Source organism: Polypterus senegalus, chromosome 2, assembly GCF_016835505.1.
Source record: "Polypterus senegalus isolate Bchr_013 chromosome 2, ASM1683550v1, whole genome shotgun sequence".
NCBI classification, from domain to species: domain Eukaryota; kingdom Metazoa; phylum Chordata; class Cladistia; order Polypteriformes; family Polypteridae; genus Polypterus; species Polypterus senegalus.
Genome location: NC_053155.1, coordinates 100,792,680 through 100,815,774, shown reverse-complemented (window position 1 = coordinate 100,815,774; position 23,095 = coordinate 100,792,680). Strand labels below are relative to the sequence as shown.

At 36.8% G+C, this 23,095-nt stretch overlaps 1 protein-coding gene across 2 annotated transcripts; it reads right to left on the bottom strand.

Annotated features, from left to right (window-relative positions):
* Positions 1 to 2,159: 2,159 nt before the first annotated feature.
* mrpl48 (mitochondrial ribosomal protein L48) lies at positions 2,160 to 20,859 on the bottom strand. 2 transcript variants are annotated; one of them, XM_039744271.1, is made up of 8 exons: positions 20,692 to 20,859; positions 20,084 to 20,136; positions 13,371 to 13,402; positions 12,512 to 12,603; positions 6,520 to 6,689; positions 4,916 to 5,018; positions 3,804 to 3,893; positions 2,160 to 2,491 (listed from the first exon to the last, which is right to left on the bottom strand). In XM_039744271.1, exons 1-8 carry the CDS (start codon positions 20,710 to 20,712, stop codon positions 2,417 to 2,419), a joined length of 636 nt encoding a protein of 211 aa, XP_039600205.1. In that variant the 5' UTR covers positions 20,713 to 20,859; the 3' UTR covers positions 2,160 to 2,416. The 2 variants fall into 2 exon arrangements, with proteins under 2 accessions (XP_039600205.1, XP_039600206.1); XM_039744272.1 differs by having other exon boundaries at positions 20,796 to 20,820.
* Between the last annotated feature and the right edge of the window lie 2,236 nt (positions 20,860 to 23,095).

Below are 23,095 nucleotides of genomic sequence, written 5' to 3'. Positions count from 1 at the left end.
GCATCCTCTCACTTTCCAAGACTCCGTTAAACAATCTGGTTAAAAACTCCACTGCCATTGCTCCTAAACACTCCCATCTTTCCACAAGTATGTCATCTGGACCAACGGCCTCTCCATTCTTCATCCTCTTCATAGCTGTCCTAACTTCCTCCTTGCTAATCCATTTCACTTCCTGATTCACAATCTCCACATCATCCAACCTTCTCTCTCTCTCGTTCATCAGCCTCTCAAAGTACTCTTTCCATCTTGCTCAACACACATTCCTCACTTGTGAGTGCGTTTTCATCTTTATCTTTTATCACCCTAACCTGCTGCACATCTTTCTCCACTCTGCCCCTCTGTCTAGCCAATCAGTACAGGTCTTTTTGTATCTCGTTAGTGTCCAACCTCTCATACAACTCATCATATGACTTTTCTTCGCCTTGTGCCTTATCTCCTTGTACTCTGGTCTACTTTCTGCATCTCTCGGGCTATCCCAGTTCTTCGCAAACCTCTTCCTCTGTATACTCCTGTACTTTTCCATTCTACTACCAGGTTTCCTTTTCATCCTCCTGTTGTCCAGATGTCATGGTAAGCACTCTTCTGTCTGTCACTCTTACTACTTCTGCTGCAGCTGCCCAGCTGACTCATTGCCACCCAGTGCCTTTATTGCCTCCTTCCTAAACTCAACCTTACAGTGTTCCTTTTTCAACTTCCACTTGCGCTTACACTCCTCTTTCTTGATATCCAGTGTCATCCTACAGACCACCATCCTATGCTGCCTAACAATGATTTCCTCTGACACCACTTTCATGTCTACAGTCCCCTTCAGACTGACCCTCCTGCACAGGATATAATCTACCTGTGTGCATCTTCCTCCACTCTTGCATTTCACCCTGCGTTTTTCCCTCTTCTTAAAATACATATTCACCACATCCATATTCAACCTGTTTGTAAAATCTACTACCATCTGACCTTCTTCATTCCTCTTCTCGAACACCATACCTAACCATCACCTTCTCATCTCCTGTTTCCTTCAACATGTCCATTAAAAATCCGCTCCAATCACCACTCTCCGTCCCTTGGGTACACTCTCCACCACTTCATCCAACTCACACCAGAAATCATTTTTCTCATCCATCGCACACCAAATTTGTGGGAAATATGCACTAACAACATTCATCATCACACCTTCAATTTCCAGCTTCATAATCATCATTCTTTCCAAACTCTTGACATACTGTTCCTTGAGGACAACTCCTACCATCCACACCATGGTAGAATCTAGTATCTGCCAGAATCAAATAACCCCAAAGTAACTGCATTCATATTATTTATTCACAATCTACCAGTGTTTTCTTCAGCAACACTAAAAAAAAACCTCATTAATAGTTAACTATCAGTGGGGTCCACCATAATCTTTTATTTAAAAAAACAACAACAAAATAGCAAGTGAACTGTAAGGGAGAAAAACTGCAAATGTGTTTTAGTTCTTCAAAGTACTTTTTTCCTTATCTGTTTATACATTTAGTAGAGTGAGAGCCCAGTGTCTATTTGGAAACTCTGGTTGCAAGGTGGAGGACTCACCCTGGAGAAGGTGCCAGTCTTTACTAAAGCTGACGTGACAGTGCATATGGATGTGCCAGCACTTTGAGGAAAAAAACAGACAGAGAGAGAATATGCAAACTCCACAAAATCAATGCTCTGGTTTACATCCAAGTCTAAGACTATGGATTTATATATTGTGGCTCTGTGCCATCAGTTAAAAACAAACAGAACATGTACTGTATGTATACTTTTAAACAGAGCACTTCACTTGAGGTATCTTACAGTTAAATAACCTACAAAAGCAGTAAACACAGCATATTTATTTTGAAATGTAAGCTGTGAAATAGCTTTCAAAAACTGTTTACAACTTTAATAATGCAATCAGATGCTGACATTCTTAAAAGATCCTTTTTTACAATGCCTCACCTGTGGCATTATCCTGAGTGCCTAGCTCAGGACTACTGAAAGAAAAAAACATGCAAGAAAGAAGCAAATCATAAACAATCTACATTAAACACTTTCAGATTTAAAATGCATGCATCAAAGAGGAGATAGTACTTAAACATAAATATTAGAATAAATTACATCAGAGCTCTTCTAGAATTGAAAGGGAAAACAACACAACGAACTCATAAAATATGAAAAGCATTTTATTTATTTTAACAGAAGGAGATATCCATCAAATTTCTCATCAAAGACAGATATTAAATATGTTATCTTTTGACTTTTCAGGACAAACTGCAGATTTGATGCAGTGCAATAAATTGATTATATTGACAACCTCCATTTCAAAGGTTAGAAACAGTCAGCATGTTATAGTGACCTTTGGCCTTTGAGTCAGTGGGGAAAAGAGACTGGACTGCCTCCAGTAATTAAGCAGTTATTATTCTCAGCTCACTTGCGCCAATAATTCTTCAAGCTCTGGTCGAGCTTTGAATCGTGAATAAAAGTCTGCTTCTGTGTGCTACAGTCAGGAGAAAAAAAAAACATGTCATTTACTGTATACAATACATGTCTTGTTTATTATCTAAATACAGGTTAATTTACATGCATTCTTGTTCCTTTCTATAAAATCCAAGTTTTAGTAAATGAAAAGCTTATATATGCTATAAAATAAATCAGAACACTCGTTAAACTTGATTCATACACTGTAATGCACTGTACATGCCAAATAACATATTTAGTACTAAGACATTTAAAACAAAAACTATTATTAGTTAATGAGTTATGAATTGGAATATGAAATCCAACAGCAAAATTTATAACAGAATTACCAATTTTAAAACACTTTTCTTCCCCTGAATTAATAATTTGCAGACAGGGGAAATAACATCTAATATATCAATTACAAACAAAGAAAGTATACATAGCATAATGAATCTGTAGGATTAAAACAACTTTTAATAATAATTTTAAAATTCTGCAGTAAGCTGCATTTATGGGCTTTTTTCCTGCTTTTAATTTTTTTGGGAAAAAATGCCATCCAGCTAGACAAACTCAAAAGTGTATTAGAATTTTAGATACTGGTAAATACTGCAGAATGAATGTTCAAGCATATAAATCTTTCCTGTAAGTGGGCTGGTGAAGTGCATTTCTATTTTACAAAGATATGTATCATGCATGTTGTTAATAAATGGCTAATTTATATATTTATATGTATATCACCCTCAATGGACAGTTTTCATATTGTTTTGTCATTGTATAAAATTTTGTTTTATCATATTTGTTCTCCATAAAAAACGTAAGACTAATTTTCTTTCTTGGTCATTAATATAAAACATATGGGTTAAGTAACATAAAAAAAATACTTCTTGGATGGAGTATTTCTTTAAACACATAAAATTTAACTTCAGAAATACCTTTCAAGTGTGTCATTTATTAAAGGAGGAAAAAAATCTATTACTGACTCCATAGAGAACTAGTTATTTAGTTAAGTAGAAAGGCCTATTTCAAACTGAAGTAAAACAGTTAAAGAGTGATTCATGAATGCCACCTAATACATAATTTAATGTCTTAGTGACATCTAGCATGCAGGAAAGCCTGTTTATAGCAACACATTAAAAAGGGAGAATATAGTGGCAGAAAAGATGACATGTAAAGAAAAGCAGCAAATTTAAGAGTGTGTCCAGAGAAATTAGGCAGTTACTTATTTCTGCTAAAAATAGCTGCTGGATTCACTATTGAGATATCAGACTATGAACTAGGAAACACTATATAGAGGCTAACAGAAACTCAAGGGTTGCAAAATAATGTGTTAAAATCACAAACAGTCTTACCTCTTTAATAGAGAACTGCACTCCTTCTGGCTGATTCATCTGAAGAATTTCAATGAATATTGGAGCCAATGTGGAACTTAAAGCTCCTAACTGGAATAAGTGACAACAAATGTGGTCGATATTTTGAAAAGCAGTATATTAACCACAATTCTATAAAAAAAATGTATCTTAGTACAAAAAAAAAACCAAAAAACTTTCAAGTTATTCTGTTTAAGAAGAAACTTCATGGATCAAAGCTCCTGTCCCCACCCCAAACTTATGTTCCATATTCCAGTAATAAAATCAGTGAATAGTTAAGTTCATTTTTGGAATGAGAAGTGTTTAGCACACAAGTGTAAACTATTGTATAAACTACCACTTGAAAGTAATATAAATGCCTTTAAAGCCCTACAACATGACCATACTCTATTATAATACGTGTTTTGTTTATTTAAATTACTTAAGACCTTAACTTTACCGTGCTATATTTCTGAGCTCAGTTTTTTTTTTTTTTATCATTGTACTCAACAAGATACCAGCCTAACATGAGGGCTGATTTAGAAATAGGAATGGTTGATTTCTGTTGATGTTTGGTGGGAAAAATGTGCGCCTTCCCTACAACAGTGAAGTTTTTTTTAATTTCTTTTTTCTTCTGAAAACCTGGGCAGTATATTGTGTGTGAGGTACTGCAACTGGCTATTTAGAAAATACTTGCAATGTGCATAAACACATCATGGGTTCAAGAGTGAATACTCTGTGACCTCTCTAAGATACAGAGACTAAAAATATAAATAATGTTACATAGCCAAAAAACAGAATATTGCTTTTAAATGCTCTGCAAGGAATAATGTTTTTAATTGACTTTTGTTATATTATAGTCAATGGAGAAAAAAAAATTCTTGTATACATGTTTCTTATTTAGCACTGGGTAAGTGGGCTCTGTAAGGAACTTGCTGCACCGCCGAGGGTCATTTCTGGCCTTGCTTCCAGTGATGCAGAGAATACTTTCAAGTAGAATTTATCAAAGTGAATCATACAATAAAAGGAATGCAAGAAGCTACAAAAAACTATTAGAAAAGTTAAAAATTTGCATTGGGTAGTTTGGATATACAATTTTTCAAAATTCACTTTACCTGCACAACTCTCATATGAGTGTTTAGAATTGCATCTGTGTACATTTTTGTGCCTTGATCCTGCATTAGCATTACTTCAGTGCATTTTGTTGGCAAAGCATAACTGAAAACAAAGGTATAAAACAACTGTAACATATTCAAAACAAACATTTATGAATCCTATTTTTTAATCTTAAAGCAAGTCTGAATAATTTTAGAACAATGTTTTTAATACTGTATTGTTTGTATTTCTGACTGAATAATGTTTTACTATTTGCAAATGTTTTTCCCCCAACTACAAATGCAAACCAAGTAAAAGAACCATGCTTTGTTCTAGATGCAGAGACTGTGTAATCAAAAATTAATACAAAATTCCAGAATATACAGAGTGATGTGTTTGGAATTACTTGCTTCTGTTTGTAAGAAGGAATCAAAACTTTTACAAAGGAAGGAAAAAACTATAATAGTTGCACTTTAACCAGATAGAGTATAATACTATACCACATTAAATATTAAAATATTTAAGTGTGAAAAATATTGGGAATGTTCTAAACTCCATTGTATACTAAAAAACATAGATACTGTGTGCTAATATTAAAATTAAACACATTCAATTTTAACTAAAATAGTGCTGCTTTTATGTACGATACAAGAAAAATATCTTTTCTCCCCCTTTTTTCACCAATCAATGAGTCACAAAGCAGCATTCTCGATGAACAGCTTTAATTAAACTCCCAATCTCATATTGCCCGTTTGCTTAATTTGAATCAGCATTAACACTGCAAGTCAGATGTGTGCTGTATCTGTAAAATATATGTGACATAAACAAACACAGAATTGTTGAAGCAATTTCGCAACATAAAGAAACAAAGGAAATATCACCCATGTGATAAAATTATGGCAAAGGATTTTTATGGGTAAGAATGTTGAATTCTGATGGTCCGTCACGCTATTACCTCTTTTTTTCCCCATGAGCTTTTTGATTTACAGAGCCCAAAATGTTAGCAGCATTAAGAATGTGAGAGTGTACTGCTCTTCTATTTTAGTAATAGTCTACCAACATCTGAAACTCTGAACTTGTAATACGGATACTGCCCGACAGGATAGATTTAACCCTTTTTTTATTACTTTGCCTTGATAGACTCAATGAAGGAGTAATATGACTAAACAAATTAATTACCAACTTGTTGAGGCAGTCTTACCTTATGTATACATGTCACTATTATATGAAATATAAATATTCAGCATTTAAGATGAAAATGCATGTTACTGTTTTTGAAAGCGCTCACTGTGTTTTCTTTCAGAATTAACAACAGAGGACTAAAATACACAAATTAACATAAATAGTACCTTAAAAAAACAGGGTAATTGCAAAAACCAGTTTACACTTTTTAGTGTCAAATGCCTTGCATGAAGAAGTGTCTAATTCATGACCTCTTTCCTAAACAAATTTTTACATTTGATTGCAGCAATGGGATAGTGGAACACATGAAACTTTCTGAGAACATCTGCATTGATGTACAAACATGCTGGCTAGGACCAGCAGAGAGTATTTGAATTTATTACAATTATCAAGTTTAGTAAAGAGACAAAATAAGTACAATAACAAAAGACAAAGAACTCACCTTTCATCCACCTTGATCTTGAGTCGGTTGCAGAGGTTATGGATGTATTGAGAGAAATGTTCCACAAGTGTCATATCATGACCAGAAACACATACATTAAGTACTGCATACTCAACATCAGTCCCTGCTTTTATTTCTTTCATCTGCAGCTTTTCCTTCTTCTTTTTTGGCTATGCAAAGAACCAGAATGTATTTTATAGAATTACCTTAACATGGGGTATATATTTTATAGGCAAAGAATGTGCACTTCATAGATCTCTTACAAATTATTTAGCTGTGTACACTGAAGCAAATACACCAGCACTATAAAAAGAGAACAGTCAATAATAAAGGCTTAGCCAATTATTAGCAAGTCTACCCAGGCAGATGAGTTCTCCTATCACAAAGTGCATTCCGTCACATTGAAAGAACAGTTAAGGCCAACTACTTATGCATTATTTTTAATAGCACTGCACCAAAAACCAGGAAAAGAACCTGCATCATTTTCTCTGGACATTGAACTGCCTATACCCTGGCCATAGAGGAAAACGAGCCACCAAAAAGAAGATTTTGAATTTGCTCAGCAGTCACCTTTGATGCATATGTGGATTGCTTAGCACTTTAAATTGTTTTGTGTGTCTTTGCAAGTACAATATACAGGTTATTCTTGACAGAATGCTGTAAGAAACAAATTCAAGCATTTATGTACATACACAAGGAAACGCCTTTGTATTTGCATTCTATGTATAATCTAAGATGTTCAGTCATAAAACTGAGTGAAAATATTAAGCAAAAAAAAAAACCTATATCACAGCTGAATTTTGTTGCTAATTGTTAACCAAGATGCAAAGCCCATGTGAAGCTGTTTTCAGTACTGTGTATTAGAACAACTGATACTTGGGGGCATCCTTGTGTTAGCTATTAAGTTAATCAGTCCACTCTTAAATTTCCTGGAAATTCTGCTTCTTTTGTTTAAAAAATATGGTAAAATTTATCCACTAAATAAGCAAAAAGTAGGGTTAATTAATTGATTTCTACAATACTGCATTCACAAACTGATAAACATGGTGATAAAACAAGTCTATTATTATTAAACATACTGAACATTTAGTTACAATTATTTAAATTACCTGAGTTCTCTCAGAAGTTCTGTTAGAAAATGTGTCAGGAAAATCAGCTACTTTCATTAGTTTCTTAATAGATCAAATTGTTTTTGATATACTGTATTTGTAGCTACAACTAGTAGTTTCGGAAATGATAAGGTACTTAAGTGTTTTAGCACTGTGGTCAAAGTCAGTATTTTATGCCAACAGTATTTTCTTAAAAGTAACTACAAGTAAGAATGGTTTCTTTGGGACATGCAGAAATTAAACCTGCATTTGAAGTTGCTCATATCCGATGCATATGTACATAATAGAACTGGGCAATAAACCAATCAGCAGTAGCATGAGGTCGGAGCTAGTATTGCACAACTTCAAATTCATATTCTGCTTTGGATTAAGTCGATTTGACAATGGATGATTGTTTAATGCTGACAATTTTAAACAGGGAGAGAGAAAAGAAAAAAACTGTTTCTTTTCCTGTGTTTGCTTGGAGGCAGCAGCAATGAGTGAGAAGCTAGATGAACTTCCAAGAGGTGAATACCTGCTATTCAATCAATACGAGTAGCAGAATGTGAAGTATTTTGATGAATAAGAGGTGTGCATGTATGTAGAATTACACAGGGACTTTATCAGGTGTGCCAAATACAAATGCATTATACTGTTATCTACCGAAACCATCAGAATTTTTAATTAAAAAGCGATATAATTGCTGCCATACTGCCCACTCCTACTACAGAATACAGTATACAGTGAGGAACATAAGTATTTCAACACCCTGCGATTTTGCAATTCTCCCACTTAGAAATCATGGAGGGGTCTGAAATTCACATTGTAGGTGCATTCCCACTGTGAGAGACAGAATGTAAAAAAAAATTCAGGAAATCACATTGTATGATTTGTAAAGAATTTATTTGTATTGCACTGCTGCACATAAGTATTTAAACACCTGAGAAAATCAGTGTTAATATTTGGTACAGAAGCCTTTGTTTGCAATTACAGAGATCAAACATTTCCCGTAGTTCGTGACCAGGTTTGCACACACTTGAAAAGGGATTTTGGCCCACTCCTCCACACAGATCTCCTCTAGATCTGTCAGGTTCCAGGGCTGGCGCTGAGCAACACGGAGTTTCAGCTCCCTCCAAAGATTTTCGATTCGATTTAGGTCTGGAGACTGGCTAGGCCACTCCAGAACCTTGATATGCTTCTTACAGAGCCACTCCTTGGTTATCCTGGCTGTGTGCTTTGGGTTATTGTCATGTTGGAAGACCCAGCCACGACCCATCTTCAGTGCTCTGACTGAGGGAAGGAGGTTGTTGCTCAAAATCTCACAATAAATGGCTCCATTCATCCTCTCCTTAATACAGTGCAGTCGTCCCATCCCCTTCGCAGAAAAGCACCCACAAAGCATGATGTTTCCACCCCCATGCTTCACAGTAGGGATGGTGTTCTTGGGATGCAACTCCTTCTTTTTCCTCTAAACACGGCGAGTGAATTTTCGACCAAAAAGTTCTATTTTGGTCTCATCTGACCACATGACTTTCTCCCATGCCTCCTCTGGAACATCCATATGGTCATTGGCAAACTTCAGATGGGCCTGGACATGTGATGAGTTGAGCAGGGGAACCTTCCGTGTAATGCGTGATTTGAAACCATGACGGCATAGTGTTCTACCGACAGTGACCTTTGAAACTGTGGTCCCAGCTCTCTTCATGTCATTGACCAGCTCCTCCCGTGTAGCTCTGAGCTGATTCTTCACCTTTCTTATCATCTGTGATACCCCATGAGGTGAGATCTTGCATGGAGCCCCAGTCCGAGGGAGACTGACAGTCGTCTTTAGCCTCTTCCATTTTCTGACAATTGCTCCAACAGTTGATCTGTTTTCACCAAGCTGCTTGGCAATTGCCCCGTTGCCCTTTCCAGCCTTGTGGATGTCCACAATTTTGTCTCTGGTGTCTTTTGACAGCTCTGTGGTCTTGCCCATGGTAGTAGTTGGAGTCTGACTGACTATAGGTTGGACAGGTGTCTTTAAAGAGCTCAGACAGGTGCTACTAATTAAGATTACTAAGTGGAGTAGAGGTGGACTTCTTAAAGGCAGAGTAACAGGTCTTTGAGAGCCAGAATTCTTGCTGATTGCCAGGTGTTCAAATACTTATGTGCAGCAGTTCAATACAAATAAATTCTGTGCTCCCCTCGGTAATATCACAAGACCAAACTGGATTTATTAGGGGCCGACACTTATCTTCAAATCTTCGACGCCTATTTAATGTAATATACTCACCAACTAAATCAAACACCCCAGAAATATTATTATCATAGGATGCAGAAAAAGCATTCGACATGATTGAATGGAAATACCTTTTACTACATTGGAGAAGTTTGGGTTTGGCCCGAACATTTGTGCATGGATTAAATTACTGTATACTAACCCAGAAGCTTCAGTTTGCATCAACAACATTTGATCAGACTACTTTAAACTAGAACGTGGCACTAGACAAGGATGCCCCTTATCACTGCTGCGGTTTGCGATTGCCATTGAACCACTGGCAATACATTGTCGAAATACTGATCAGATAAAGGGGATTAGCAGAGAAGGACTGGAACAGAAAATCTCATTATATGCAGATGACATGGTATTGTATATATCGGACCCAGAAAATTCTGTGCCTGCAGTCTTAACAGCACTCACAGAATTTCAAAAGATCTCTGGTCTCAGAATTAATCTGAATAAAAGTGTACTCTTTCCAGTGAATTCTCAAGCATATAATATTAGATTAGATACCCTACCTTTTATCATTGCAGAACAGTTTAAATACCTAGGGGTAAACATCACAAGTAAACATAAAGCTCTATATCAACAAAATTTCACTGTCTGCATGGAAAAAATTAAACAAGACTTGCATAGATGGTCAACCCTTCATCTCACACTAGCTGGAAGAATTAACACTGTTAAGATGAATATTCTTCCTAAGCTCCTTTTTTATTTCAAAACATTCCAATATACATTAATAAATCATTTTTTAGGCAATTAGATTCAACAATAACCTCATTATTTGGAATTCAAAACATCCACGCATCAAAAGAGAGACTCTACAAAGACAAAAGGCAGAAGGTGGCATGGCTCTACCTAACTTCCAGTTTTATTACTGGGCAGCAAATATACAGGCGATAAGAACCTGGACACAAATAGAAGAACATACACAGGCTTGGACCGCAATAGAAGTAAAATCCTGCAGTACTTCTTTGTATTCCTTGCTCTGTGCTCCAATAAACACACGCTATCGGCAATATACAAATAACCCAATTGTGCTCCACTCACTTAGAATCTGGAACCAATGTAGAAAGCATTTTAAGATGGAGAAGCTTCTATCTGTGGCACCTCTGCAAGAGAACCACCTCTTTCAACCTTCACAAACATATGCAGTTTTAATATCTGGAAAAATTTGGAATTAACTTGCTTAGAGATCTTTATATAGACAACGTCTTTGCATCCTATGAACAATTACATTTCAAATTTAACATTCCAGCTACACATTTCTTTCACTATCTTCAAATCAGGAACTTTGTTAAACAGAACCTTCCAGATTTTCCTCATCTTGCACCCTCATCCATGCTGGAAAAATATTGCTCAATCTCAAGGACTTAGACTCCATCTCTGCAATATATAAAATCATTTTACAATCCCTCCCTTTCAAAGATCTTTCAATTAATATATCAGAAAAGGAGTGGAAAGTAGCAATGCAGAGAATTCACTCGAGCTCCAGATGCGCAAAGCATACAATTATACAACTCAAAATTATATATCAAGCACATCTGTCTCGACTAAAACTCTCCAAAATGTTTCCAGGGCATGATCCAACCTGCGAACGTTGCAACCAAGCCCCAGCCTCACTGGGTCACATGTTCTGGGCCTGCACCAAATTAACATTATTCTGGACAAAATTTTTAATTACCTTTCAGATAGCCTTGGACTCACAATCCCTCCTAACCCATTAACAGCTGTGTTTGGGGTTCTTCCAGAGGGGCTTAAAGTGGAGAAAGACAAACAAATTGTGATTGCATTCACTACACTTTTAGCACGCAGACTGATTCTGATAAACTGGAAGAACCCAAACTCTCCTCTTTAAGTCAGTGGGAAACCGATGTGTTACATTATTTGAAATTGGAAAAAATCAAATACTCAGAGGATTCATACAGACTTTTTTCAAAACATGGCAGGATCTAATCAGTAACATTTTAAAATAAGTTCATAAAGCACAGAGAATTTATTAATTTAGGTATGTTTATAAGCCTTAAATTTTATGCCGTTTGGCTTGCTCTCTCTCAGGGTGGGGATTGATCTGTTCTTAACTCAATTTTTCTTTTTGTAAAAACTTGATTGCTTTGTATGGATTGCAATAAAATTAATAAAAATAAAAAAATAAATAAATTCTGTACAAATCATACAATGTGATTTCCTGATTTTTTTTTACATTCTGTCTCTCACAGTGGGAATGCACCTACAATGTGAATTTCAGACCCCTCCATGATTTCTAAGTGGGAGAATTGCAAAATCGCAGGGTGTTCAAATACTTATGTTCCTCACTGTAGGTGATCTAATTTGGTCTGACCACGTAGGCAATATTAAAGTAGAATTTCTTGGAGGTATTACTGGAGAGTTCACTTATTGATAGAAAAAAGGCTGCAGTTGCTTTACCAGGCAGATGACATGAACCAGTCCAATTATTCAAATTATAATATTTGCAACTTTACATGGAAAAGAGTAAAAATTATTTTATTAATGTTCTTTTCATCTACAGCATATTTCAACTCTTTATCCCTTTTTCATTTTCATGTGATGCAAAACATACCAAATAATTAATTTTGGGATTCATAACTGGGAAGAAATCTCACTCAACATAAATGATGCTTACCACTTCTTTTGGCAAAAGATATTTGTATCTTCCAATACCATGTGTAGGCTTGGATCGATAATTCCTGTCATGGTTCTGCACAACACTAAAAACTAAAATTGCAAATACAGCAGATTTGTTAAATTATACCTTATGAAAAATGTTTAATATATTTAAATGTGCCTATTTAAAATGTATTAACTGTGCCAATTGTTAATAAATAATAATGACATAAAAACTTTTGTCACAAAATAATATCAAAATTAAATAAATATAAAGGAAGGAGAAGAGGAAGTGCTTCTGTAAAATAAACACATTGACATTAGCAGGTAAAAATCAGTACAAGTAGTATGGGGGAATAAAGAAATTGTTAAGACTCCTCCACGTTGGAAATCTGTTATTCTGAAGAGCATCTAAAATGACCTTGATTATTTAGTTCATTACAGCACTGTTTTACTTTCTAAATGGTAAAGATTCATCTATCATTATAAAAATACTCCTTTAGTCAGATGCCGCTTCCTCTTGTGTACACTGATATTAATATTTTAAAACATACAGACCTTTTAAATAGCTTAGTCTTTTTATATATAAAATTGATTGTTTCTTAAAAAGATAATGATTGATGCTAAAGTTGAAAGCTGTTCAGTGTGACTTTAATCAGACACACATTCTAGTTTTGAACCAATATGTAATGCATAAACACAGACTATTAAAATAAAAATGAATCTACAAAACAAGGTAATAAGTGTCATTTGAAGCAGTATATAGTTGGTAGACAAAATAAATTATATACAAAATCTTGTTCAATGTCAATGCAAATTGTATTACTATATCAATCATTAAAGAATTACCCAGCTTGGGCACAATATTTGTTTCTTACCTTTGCATACGCCATTATCTAAAGGTGATAGCCTATAACCAAACCAAAAAAGGGTAGTCACTAAACAAAATGAATAGCAGAATCTTTAAAATTAACAATAATAATTAAATAATTCTAAATGTATTAATATAGGGGAGCATTCAAAGTAGATATAATTTTTATAAGTATTGTGGAGACTGGCCCAGACACAGACAGGCAGACGTTGTTGTTACACCGAACCCACGTTTATTAACAGTCCTATTATTTACAAAGTGTCACACAACCCCAAAGTCCCCCAAAAGACCTGGCCAACACACACTGCCTTCTCACTTTTCAAGCCGCCTCCTTGCCTCCTCCAAGACCTTGTCCTCTCTTCTCTCCCGACTCCAGCCATTGTATGAAGTGAGGCGGCCCCTTTTATATCCACCTGGATGTGCTACAGGTGCTTCCCAGCAATCTTCCACCAGCACTCCCCAGTGTGGCGGAAGTGCCGGCTGCATCCCCATTAGCACTCTGGGTGTCCCTGCTCCTCTTCCCCCCAGCACTTCTGGGTGTGGTGGAAGTGCTGAGGTCCAGGGCTCCAAAGGTATAGGGGCACCCCTTACAGTGGCCACGAGCCCCTACAAGGTTGAGCTTCAAAGTTCTGTACACGTGGCCCCCAAAGGTACCAGGGCGGTTGCCCCCACATGGTCTGGGGAAGGCATAAGCCCTCCTCCGGTCCTCCTGGGCGTCCCAGCCGGGTCGCCCGCCCCCAGCCATCTCCGACAGTATGTATATACTGTATATAAATTGTGGAATAACAATTACAATTGAGTGCTTAACCACAGCATTACATTGTGTTACACAGTAAATACAAGGTAATAACACCCAGTTACTCTGTAATTATACAGGTAATAACATTGTATGTACAGCGTATTTAGGGACACCTACTCTAAAATGGTATTGGTGTAATGTTGTTTTGTATATAAATTTATAGTTTTCAATAAGCTGTTTTATTAGATTATACATCTTTGAATCTAATATATCTATGACATTTTTCCTTTCATTTTATCCAATTATTATTATAAACAATACTAATTAACAGGCCATATGCAATTTGTGTGTAATTCCTTCTTGAGCTGGGATATCATTGAAATTCAAAATAAGTACAATTTTGCTTAAACCCAATCATGCATGCCCTACAAATGCCCTAAATTGAAGCTGTAGAAAGTTAAACAGAAATACAGATACATAGTTGCAGCACTAAGCAGCAGAATGCACAAAATTTTAAATTGGTAGCATTAATAGCTGTTGTCTTGTATGTAGTTTGGATGTGACTCTTGTGTCTGCTTCAGTTTACTTTGTGTTTTGATTTAATGTCAAATGCTAATGAATTCTAAATAGTCTTCTTGGTAGGTAATTAGTAAACATATTTTAATTGTGTAAGGCGATCTGTCCAAGGGTACTTTGTGTCAAACGCTTAGGGACTCTTAATAAGCTTGGTATTAAGTAAGCACAGTTCAACTGAGTATGGTGATCTGTCCAGAGATCAGTTTTCCCTGACCCCCTAGAAAATTAATGAATGAACAAAGACACCTACTCCCATACTAACGAAAATGTATCCTGAGTGTTCAACAGTGGATTTGGTTTTGCTCTATGTGATCAAAAGTGGCTAGAGCCTATCAAAGTGCACAAGGGGACAAGGAGCTCCCATTTTCCTAAGATTCTTTTTAACTTCAGTGACAACAATGGGGTAAATCCTAAATCTGGAAGTGATGTACTTTTGTGTTGGTGACAAAAAATTGGTTTACTACAAATACCACATAATGGATTCTGTTTACCACAAAATTGTTAGAAAATAGTAACATATATCACACAGCCATTACAAAGTATCCATTAACATAAAACAAAAATTTCAGCAAAGCAAGCTAAGTCTCTGTGTATAACTACATCAGCAAAATTTCAATGATTTCAACCAACCACCAAAATTCTTTTATTTTGCACTTAGACTTATCTTTTCTGTATATTTTCCCTAATGCCTCTCCCTTATGCATGCATGTTATATCCTTTAATTTTCTACAGCTTGCACGTCAGGGTCACAGTAATGCAATGACAATGCTGCTTCATTATTACAAGTTTGTTTTTTTTTTTTAGCAAAATCACAGGCTGCATAGGCAAATGTATAGATCTTACCAGACACAGAACAACCCCAACTTCCAGCATCACTGCACATATCCCCTATTTGGTAGTACTATGGTGTCCTTGTTAATTATCGCAGTAATGGGCAAAGGCATATCTAAACCATTTTGAATTGTGATCCCAAACTTGAGGTATGTATTGTATTGTGAGAACTGTATAATGTTACACCCCTTGTTTTAAGATAGGGGTGAGAAATGCCCTGTAGTAACTGGTTTATATCAGAAGGCAAATCTTACCATTAATTGTCCCAACAAATGCCTTCTGTGTTTCATAACAAGGAGTAGATAATTTGTTCTCAGCACACTTAAGACTTTTTATCCAATTTGTTATAAAAATTTAAGGAAGTGTTTGGCTGTTTTTTAGAGCAGACACCTTGTGGCTAAAATTTTTTTCAGCAAGTACTTGAATTTTAATTTTTTAATTATAATGATTTTTTTTTTAATTTTAATGAAAACACTGCTATTCCCTTTTGACTTTTGGACTCGCACTCATCAACAAAAATTACACTTTAATGTAAAAAAAAAAATCCTGACATTTTTCTAAATTAATTAAAAATAATAAAATGAAATAATTTCTGGCTGACGTATTCATTCATCCCTTTGCTTTGGCACACCTAAACTACCTTTTAACTGTCCAACTCTCATCTCCTAGTCACATCATTACTTGGTTGAACTCCACTGCCAATGCTTTGTAGTTTCATATGCCTTCAGAATAAATACAGCTATAGTTGGGATCCTCCCTGTTTAGTTAATGCATTTCTAAGGAAAATCCACACCATGAGCGTAACTGAACATTCTAAGTGAATCTAAGTCAAGACTCTTGAAAAATAGCAGTCAGGGCAAGAATCAGAAAAACTATACCGAGGCTAGGAATATACTGTATCCTGAAGCCTGACACCCAGTATTAAAAAGACCAGAAAATATGGAATAACTGTATATTTGCCCAGAAATGTCCATCCAAAAGAGTGTCTGGGCATGATTCACTATACTATGGGACGCTACCAAGAGTCCTATTCCAACTCTAAAGGAGTTATTGTCCTCTATGACTATATGGGAAAGAAGAAATTGGTTTTTTTTTAAAACTCATTCCACATCTTGGCTGGAATTCACTGACAATTTAGATGAAGATTATATGGTCTGGAGAGGAATAAAATAAAATAAAATTCGGGACACTGAATTGGTTAACCAGCCTACCACTGCATATCATATTGAGAACAGTGAAGTATGCTGATAGTAAGCATCATGCTTTGCCAATGCTTCTCTGCAACTGGGACAAAAAAACTCATTATATAGAGGGGAAAAAATGGATAAAGTGATTTACAGAAAATTCCTGAAGGAAAACTTGTTTCAGTTCACAAGAACTCTAGGACTTGGAAGATGATTTACATTTAAAAAGGTCAGAATCTGTGGACTAAACTTTTATTATCAAAATGTGCAACACACAGTTATGAAAATTAATATTATTTTCATTGTTAATTTAAACAAATGGTTTTCTTTTATTTTGAAAATAATGAAGTGGTATATGTTGAGGAGTGGCAAAAACCTCAGTTAAATCCATCACAGCTCACTACTGTATCACTATAAATTATGAAAATGTCCAAGGGGTCAATATTTTTTATAGCCACATTATCTTCTTCTTTAGTGTTCAGTCCAGAGAGTGGTTTGCAGCAACTCTCCACTCCTCTAATTTTTCCACCTTCCTTTTCATTACTTGGTAGGTCCTGCATCCTACATCTTTGACTATTTGCTCCAGATATTGCAAACATGGTCTTCCTCTGCCTCTCCTCGACCTGTCCTTCCATTATCAATTTCAGGAGCCCTTCATGTCTCAATACGTGTCCCCCAAGCTGCACTTGTCTTTGAACTATAGTTTTCCATAAATTGTGCCTTGCACATACTCTTTGGAGAACTTCATTAGTTATTTTATCATCCCATTTAATTTACAACATACACAGGTAGCACCATAGCTCAAATGAATATAGTCTCTTTAACTACTAAGGTCCATGTCTCACAGCCATGTAACACTACACTACAGACGAAGGTTTTTAGGTGCCTTATTCTGATTTGAACAGTATTATTTTGAGACATCAAAGGCTTTATATTTTTGTTGAAAGTGATTTTTGCTTGATTAGTTCTGCTTATTACTTCAACTTTACTTATAGGTTTACTTCCCTCGTAATCACATTCACAGATAAATGAATCTACTTGTTCAGGAGGTTCACTACCATCATCATTGGCTTGTTCCTCTTTGTCGCATACCATTACCTTTGTTTTGAATGTAATATATTCTCATATTATATCTTATCCCCATAATTTCATTCATTTTTTCCCAAAATGTATTTCATGTCTTCTTCAGTTAAGATATCAATATCGGATTCTTTAATATTGTTTTTTTTATCAGTATGCTGCTACTGGAGTATGTGAATTTCCCCTTGGGATTAATAAAGTATCTATCTATATCATTCACAAATCTGAGCATATCTATTCTTTCACCTTGCACTATTACTCCCACGGTTACTTGTTCCCCAACTTCTTATATATATATATATATATATATATATATATATATATATATATATGTGGACGCTGGCTCGGACACACACAGACAGACATCACAAGTTCACCACACACCCTTTATTTACAACTATTTACAAGTTTTTCGTGCACTCTCAAACCCCAGTGCCTCCAGCACCGATTCCCGCAATGTCCATGCCACACATTTCCAATGCCTTTCTCCTGGCCGCCTCTAGTCCTCCCTCCAGCTCCGTCCTCTTCCACCTGACTTCTGTCGATGACTGGAGGGAGTCGGCCCCTTAAATGGGAACCCGGATGGGCTCCAGCTGCTTCCCGGCATTCCTCCATAGTCACACCCCTGTGTGGCGGAAGTGCCGGCTGCGCACCCGGAAGCCGTCCGGGTGTCCCCTGTCGTCTTCCCCCCAGCACTTCCTGGTGTGGCGGAAGTGCTGGGCTCCCGGGATATTCAGGCACTGGGGCGCCGCCTGGCGGTGGCCATGGGTCCCTACAGGGCTGGGCTTCAAAGCCCTTCACCCGAGGCCCCCAACATAACCAGGGTGGACGCCCCCTCGTGGTCTGGAGAAGGCACAAGCCCTCCTCCGGTCCTCCTGGGCGTCCCGGCTGGGGTACCACACGGGATATCCAGGCACTGGGGCGCCGCCTGGCGGTGGCCACGGGTCCCTACAGGGCTGGGCTTCCAAGCCCTTCACCCAAGGCCCCCAACATAACCAGGGCGGACGCCCCCTCGCGGTCTGGAGGAGGCACAAGCCCTCCTCCGGTCCTCCTGGGCGTCGACCACTCTATATATATATATATATATATATATATATATATATATATATATATATATATATATATATATATATATATATATATATATATATATATAGAGAGAGAGAGAGAGAGAGAGAGAACACAATGAGTGATAGTGCACACCCTTGTCTAACTCCTTTTCAGATTTTTGCTTCCTCTAGTTACTTCCCTCCATATAAAATAGCTCTCTCATTCCCATATGGATGGTATTTAAGTCTATGCTCTCTATAGCTAATTCCACCTTTTTTCCAGAACCTCAAACATTTTGTCCCACTTAACGTTGTCAAATGCCTTTGCTATATATATATATATATATATATATATATATATAAATGCTTTTATGATCATTCTTAGAGCTAACATGGCTTTCCTGGTACCTAAATTCCTTCTTAATCCAAACTGATTTGAAAGCATTGCTTCAGCTTTTCATTCTATGCACCGAATGACAATATTAATAATTATTTTTGATGCATGTGTCACTAAGGTTAATGTTCAGTGGTGTTTGCATTTTATTGTGCTTGCTTTCTTAGGTACGGGGATCATGATATTTTCTTCAAAATCAGCAGCGAGTTTTCCATGCTCTTATATCACGCAAACTGGTGTATACAGCCTGTTCTTCATCTGTGTTCCTCATGCTTTAAGAAGCTCAATTGGAATGTTATCTACACCAAGGGCTTTGTTGTTTTCCAAGTATTTCATCGCCATTACAAACTCTTCTCTCATAGGTTCACCAAGATTGTCTAAATCTAGTTTCAATATTATTTTCTGGCAGTTCTTCCTCTCCATATAATTTTTCAATAGTCTTTCCATCTTTTTATGGTTTCATCGGATTTATAGGTTTCTAATGAGGTCTCTTCAACATGAAGACAAGCATTCAATCTTCCTTATTGAGGCTTATCTCAACAATTTAATTTGGAATGTTTTAGTTATTTACAGCATTGGTTGCTAAAGAAGGTGCAAGTGTAAATGGCATTCAGTTAGATGCTTCACTTTAGAATTCATAGCCTTTTGTGCCCATTTCTCTACCCATTTACTCCCTTTTTGTACCCATTTCTTCTCTTTGTCAGCTATCTGTATGGATTGATCTGATCTTTATTCAGTATTGACAGGAAGAAGTACAACTGTAAGTTAATAGTTTAAGCATGCTATGTTTGGCAATGTTAATTATTGCACAAATCAACGTAATTACAAAAGGTCCACAAAAAATTTCCTGTAACTATGTGAGCTTACCTATACACCGAAGCAATCGGCTGGAAGAATTGTTCGCTTCTTCTGCAAAATACCTGCAAATTCAAAGAGAATCTTATTCATTTAAACATGCACTTATTAAAAAATGCGACGAACACAGTTCACGTGATCTAATAAAGATTGTGCACATTTTACATGTGTATGGTGTTAACAAAAAAGTATTACAGTCGCGAAAGCCAAAAACGCTGTTCTGGGTGAAGGGGGCAAACCTGCCCGGCCGCGGTGAACACTAAACCCAGACGTGGAGACAGTGAATCGCAGAATTCACACAAGTACCGGCTCCTCACAAGCAATCCATTTACAATCGATAATCATTTGTGAGGATGTAGAGGAAAACTATAGTGCCGGATGAAAAAACAATTAATAGAACAGCAGGACTTACAGATCCTATACAACGACTTCAGACTACAAGTGTATGGCATAAATGATTTTGTAATTCTACAACACAATTCAAATCAACATTTTATTACACACGTATTAAATATCTGTTATGCGTCAATTCAAACACAGCAGCAGTTAACATTGCTGCCAACGTGACCTTGATACGCTAATATTTTCACTTTTATTTAGTCTTTCTCTCATTGCGTTACCTTTGTCAATACTGAGTTCATTTTTTCCCCAAAATCGATGTATCATCCGCTACACGGAAACATATATTAAATGTGTCCCAAAATAATTCTAATAAGGCGCTTACTAGCATGAAACACCTTTACACACATACTGTGTCCGCTCGCCAAAACGAACCCAGTTGCAACGCAATCGTTGAACATATTGGTTCCTACCAGCCGTTTTAATGGTTAATACAGTACTGAGACACCACAGTGATGCAGATGGAGGCTGCTTTTTGTCTTGCACTCAATTCTGTTGTTATAATCGGCTCACTGTGACCCAAAACTGTGCCGAATAAATTTACACCCCAGCACACACGTGATTAAATGTATACCTATGACTTTGTATTCACTCTTTGTCCCTTTATTGCACCTATTTACATTCTTAATCTATCTCTCATTAGCTGTCACAGGACGTTCGGAGCACGCGGGTGCCCTACAATACCGACCACACAAGGCAGTGTCTTTTGCGTAATAACGTAATACTTTTATACACATACACATTTAATTGCAGGTGTAAGAATGCAACAGAGTGTAACTACAGCCCGCAACACCTATGAGGGGTTATATGACTCAGAGTACGTGACCCGACTGGCGTTGTTGCGTTTCGTGATCTACGTCACATATATTACGGCCTGAATGACGGCAGAATGACATGCGTAGAAAATAAAAATTTGGTCCTGGCACCGCTAATATAACGGGGTTTACCGTAGGATGGAGATGGTGGTAATGATCAAGACAGGATGGAATATCCCGCCAAGTAACAGTTGTTTTTATAGGTTTTTAAAACTTGTCACTGTTGCATTATGCTAGGAATTTATAATTGCTACTATAGTGACTTTTCCAAGAGTTTATCGATTATTAATTTAAACGGTCACATCCGAGTCACTTATGGCGTTGTGATTATGATTTTAATTATTTATTTTGGTCGAGGGCCACTCCCCATTTCCGTCTGACAGGCATGTTGATAACGCGATTTCTTTTAACTTTTGTATTCTGTGATAACTTATAGGCTACTGCAACAGGTGGCGCATTCAAAATACTCTGCATCGACTTCATCCATCCATCCATTATCCAACCCGCTATATCCTCTGACTTCATTTTAACTTTAAATAACATAACATTGCTAAACTTGCTTAATCCGCTTTTTAATCGGCGTTGCGTGGTATTATTGGTGGTTGCGGGTCAAAGCCAATTGCAGCCGTTAACCGAAAAGGTTAGTCAGACATTCCCTGCTTTGTGCCAGATTTTGGTGCCTCGACGTTAGATGTGCTTATAATAACACAAATGACGACTGACGACTGTGGGTCGAGATGCAGACTAAAATTAAACGTCAAACTATCCGGACGTAAACCAAATACTGTACATATTAAGTGATTAAGCCACTCTGAATATTGTTTAGATTTTGTAATAAACTCGAGAAACTGAACGATGCAGAGAAGAAGGTAACTGCAATAACTTCAGACACAAGGAGAAAATGCAGCACATTGACTTTTGACTTATCACATACAGTATTTCTACTGCATTTTATTTAAATTAAATATGCATCAACTAGCACAAAGGGGAATTACAAGTATAAAATGAGGAAAATCCAGATGTGATAACAGCCTTAGCTCATCACATTTTTCTCCCAGAAGGTTTGTCAATATAGAGTATACATCACAATTAGGAAACCCTTAAAATCTTGGTACTGAAAAACACTTTTTGTAAACAAAAACGGATCACGCAGAGGAAAAAAAAACAGAAGCTGAAAATGTTAGGAATGCAATGGATATTTAGCAGTTAGGAGAAACTAATGTGCTTTCTGTGGCACATCTTGCGATGAAAACCTGGACACATCTTCAGTGATGTTCTTGGGGTCATTGGGAGTTCCACATCTTTCATTATCAGACTCACTCACCCAGTTGATCTAGTCAGGATTGGTCAAGCCCCAATATGCCACCAGGTTTGCTCTCTCCTCTTCTCAATCACAGCCATCTGGAGGCTGATTGAGAAACCTCCATGGCTATCTTTACTGCAAAGTTTACAGTCATTCGCTTGTTGACCCCATAGATGCTAAAGATGGCAAGCAGTGTGGTGAAGGACGGGCCAGTGATCTCTTTGCATCTTCAGTCAGCTTGACCTTGTCTGCCACCTATTCTACAGCTCTGCAGATCTTGCTATCTTACTTTCCTCTTGGCCTCATTGATCCAATCCTCCCATGCTACATAAAATGCAAAAGAAGGCAAAGAAAAAGAAAACATGAAAATACTGCTACTATAAGTTGGATTACGAAAAGTGTAAAATACCAATTTATAAACACAAAGTTCTACAAAGTCTAGTAGTTGCAATCAATTGCAACACCTTGCAGATATTAAACAGAAAAATGGTAATGGTCACAAAGGCA

Excerpts from the sequence above, each read along its gene's own strand:
- mrpl48 (XM_039744271.1), bottom strand. The coding sequence starts at position 20,712 with ATGAACTCAGTATTGACAAAG. Across the intron at positions 13,403-20,083 it reads CCGATTGCTTCGGTGTATAG|GCTATCACCTTTAGATAATG; the intron begins GTAAGCTCACAT and ends GTTTGGTTATAG. Across the intron at positions 5,019-6,519 it reads AAGATCAAGGTGGATGAAAG|TTATGCTTTGCCAACAAAAT; the intron begins GTGAGTTCTTTG and ends CTTTGTTTTCAG.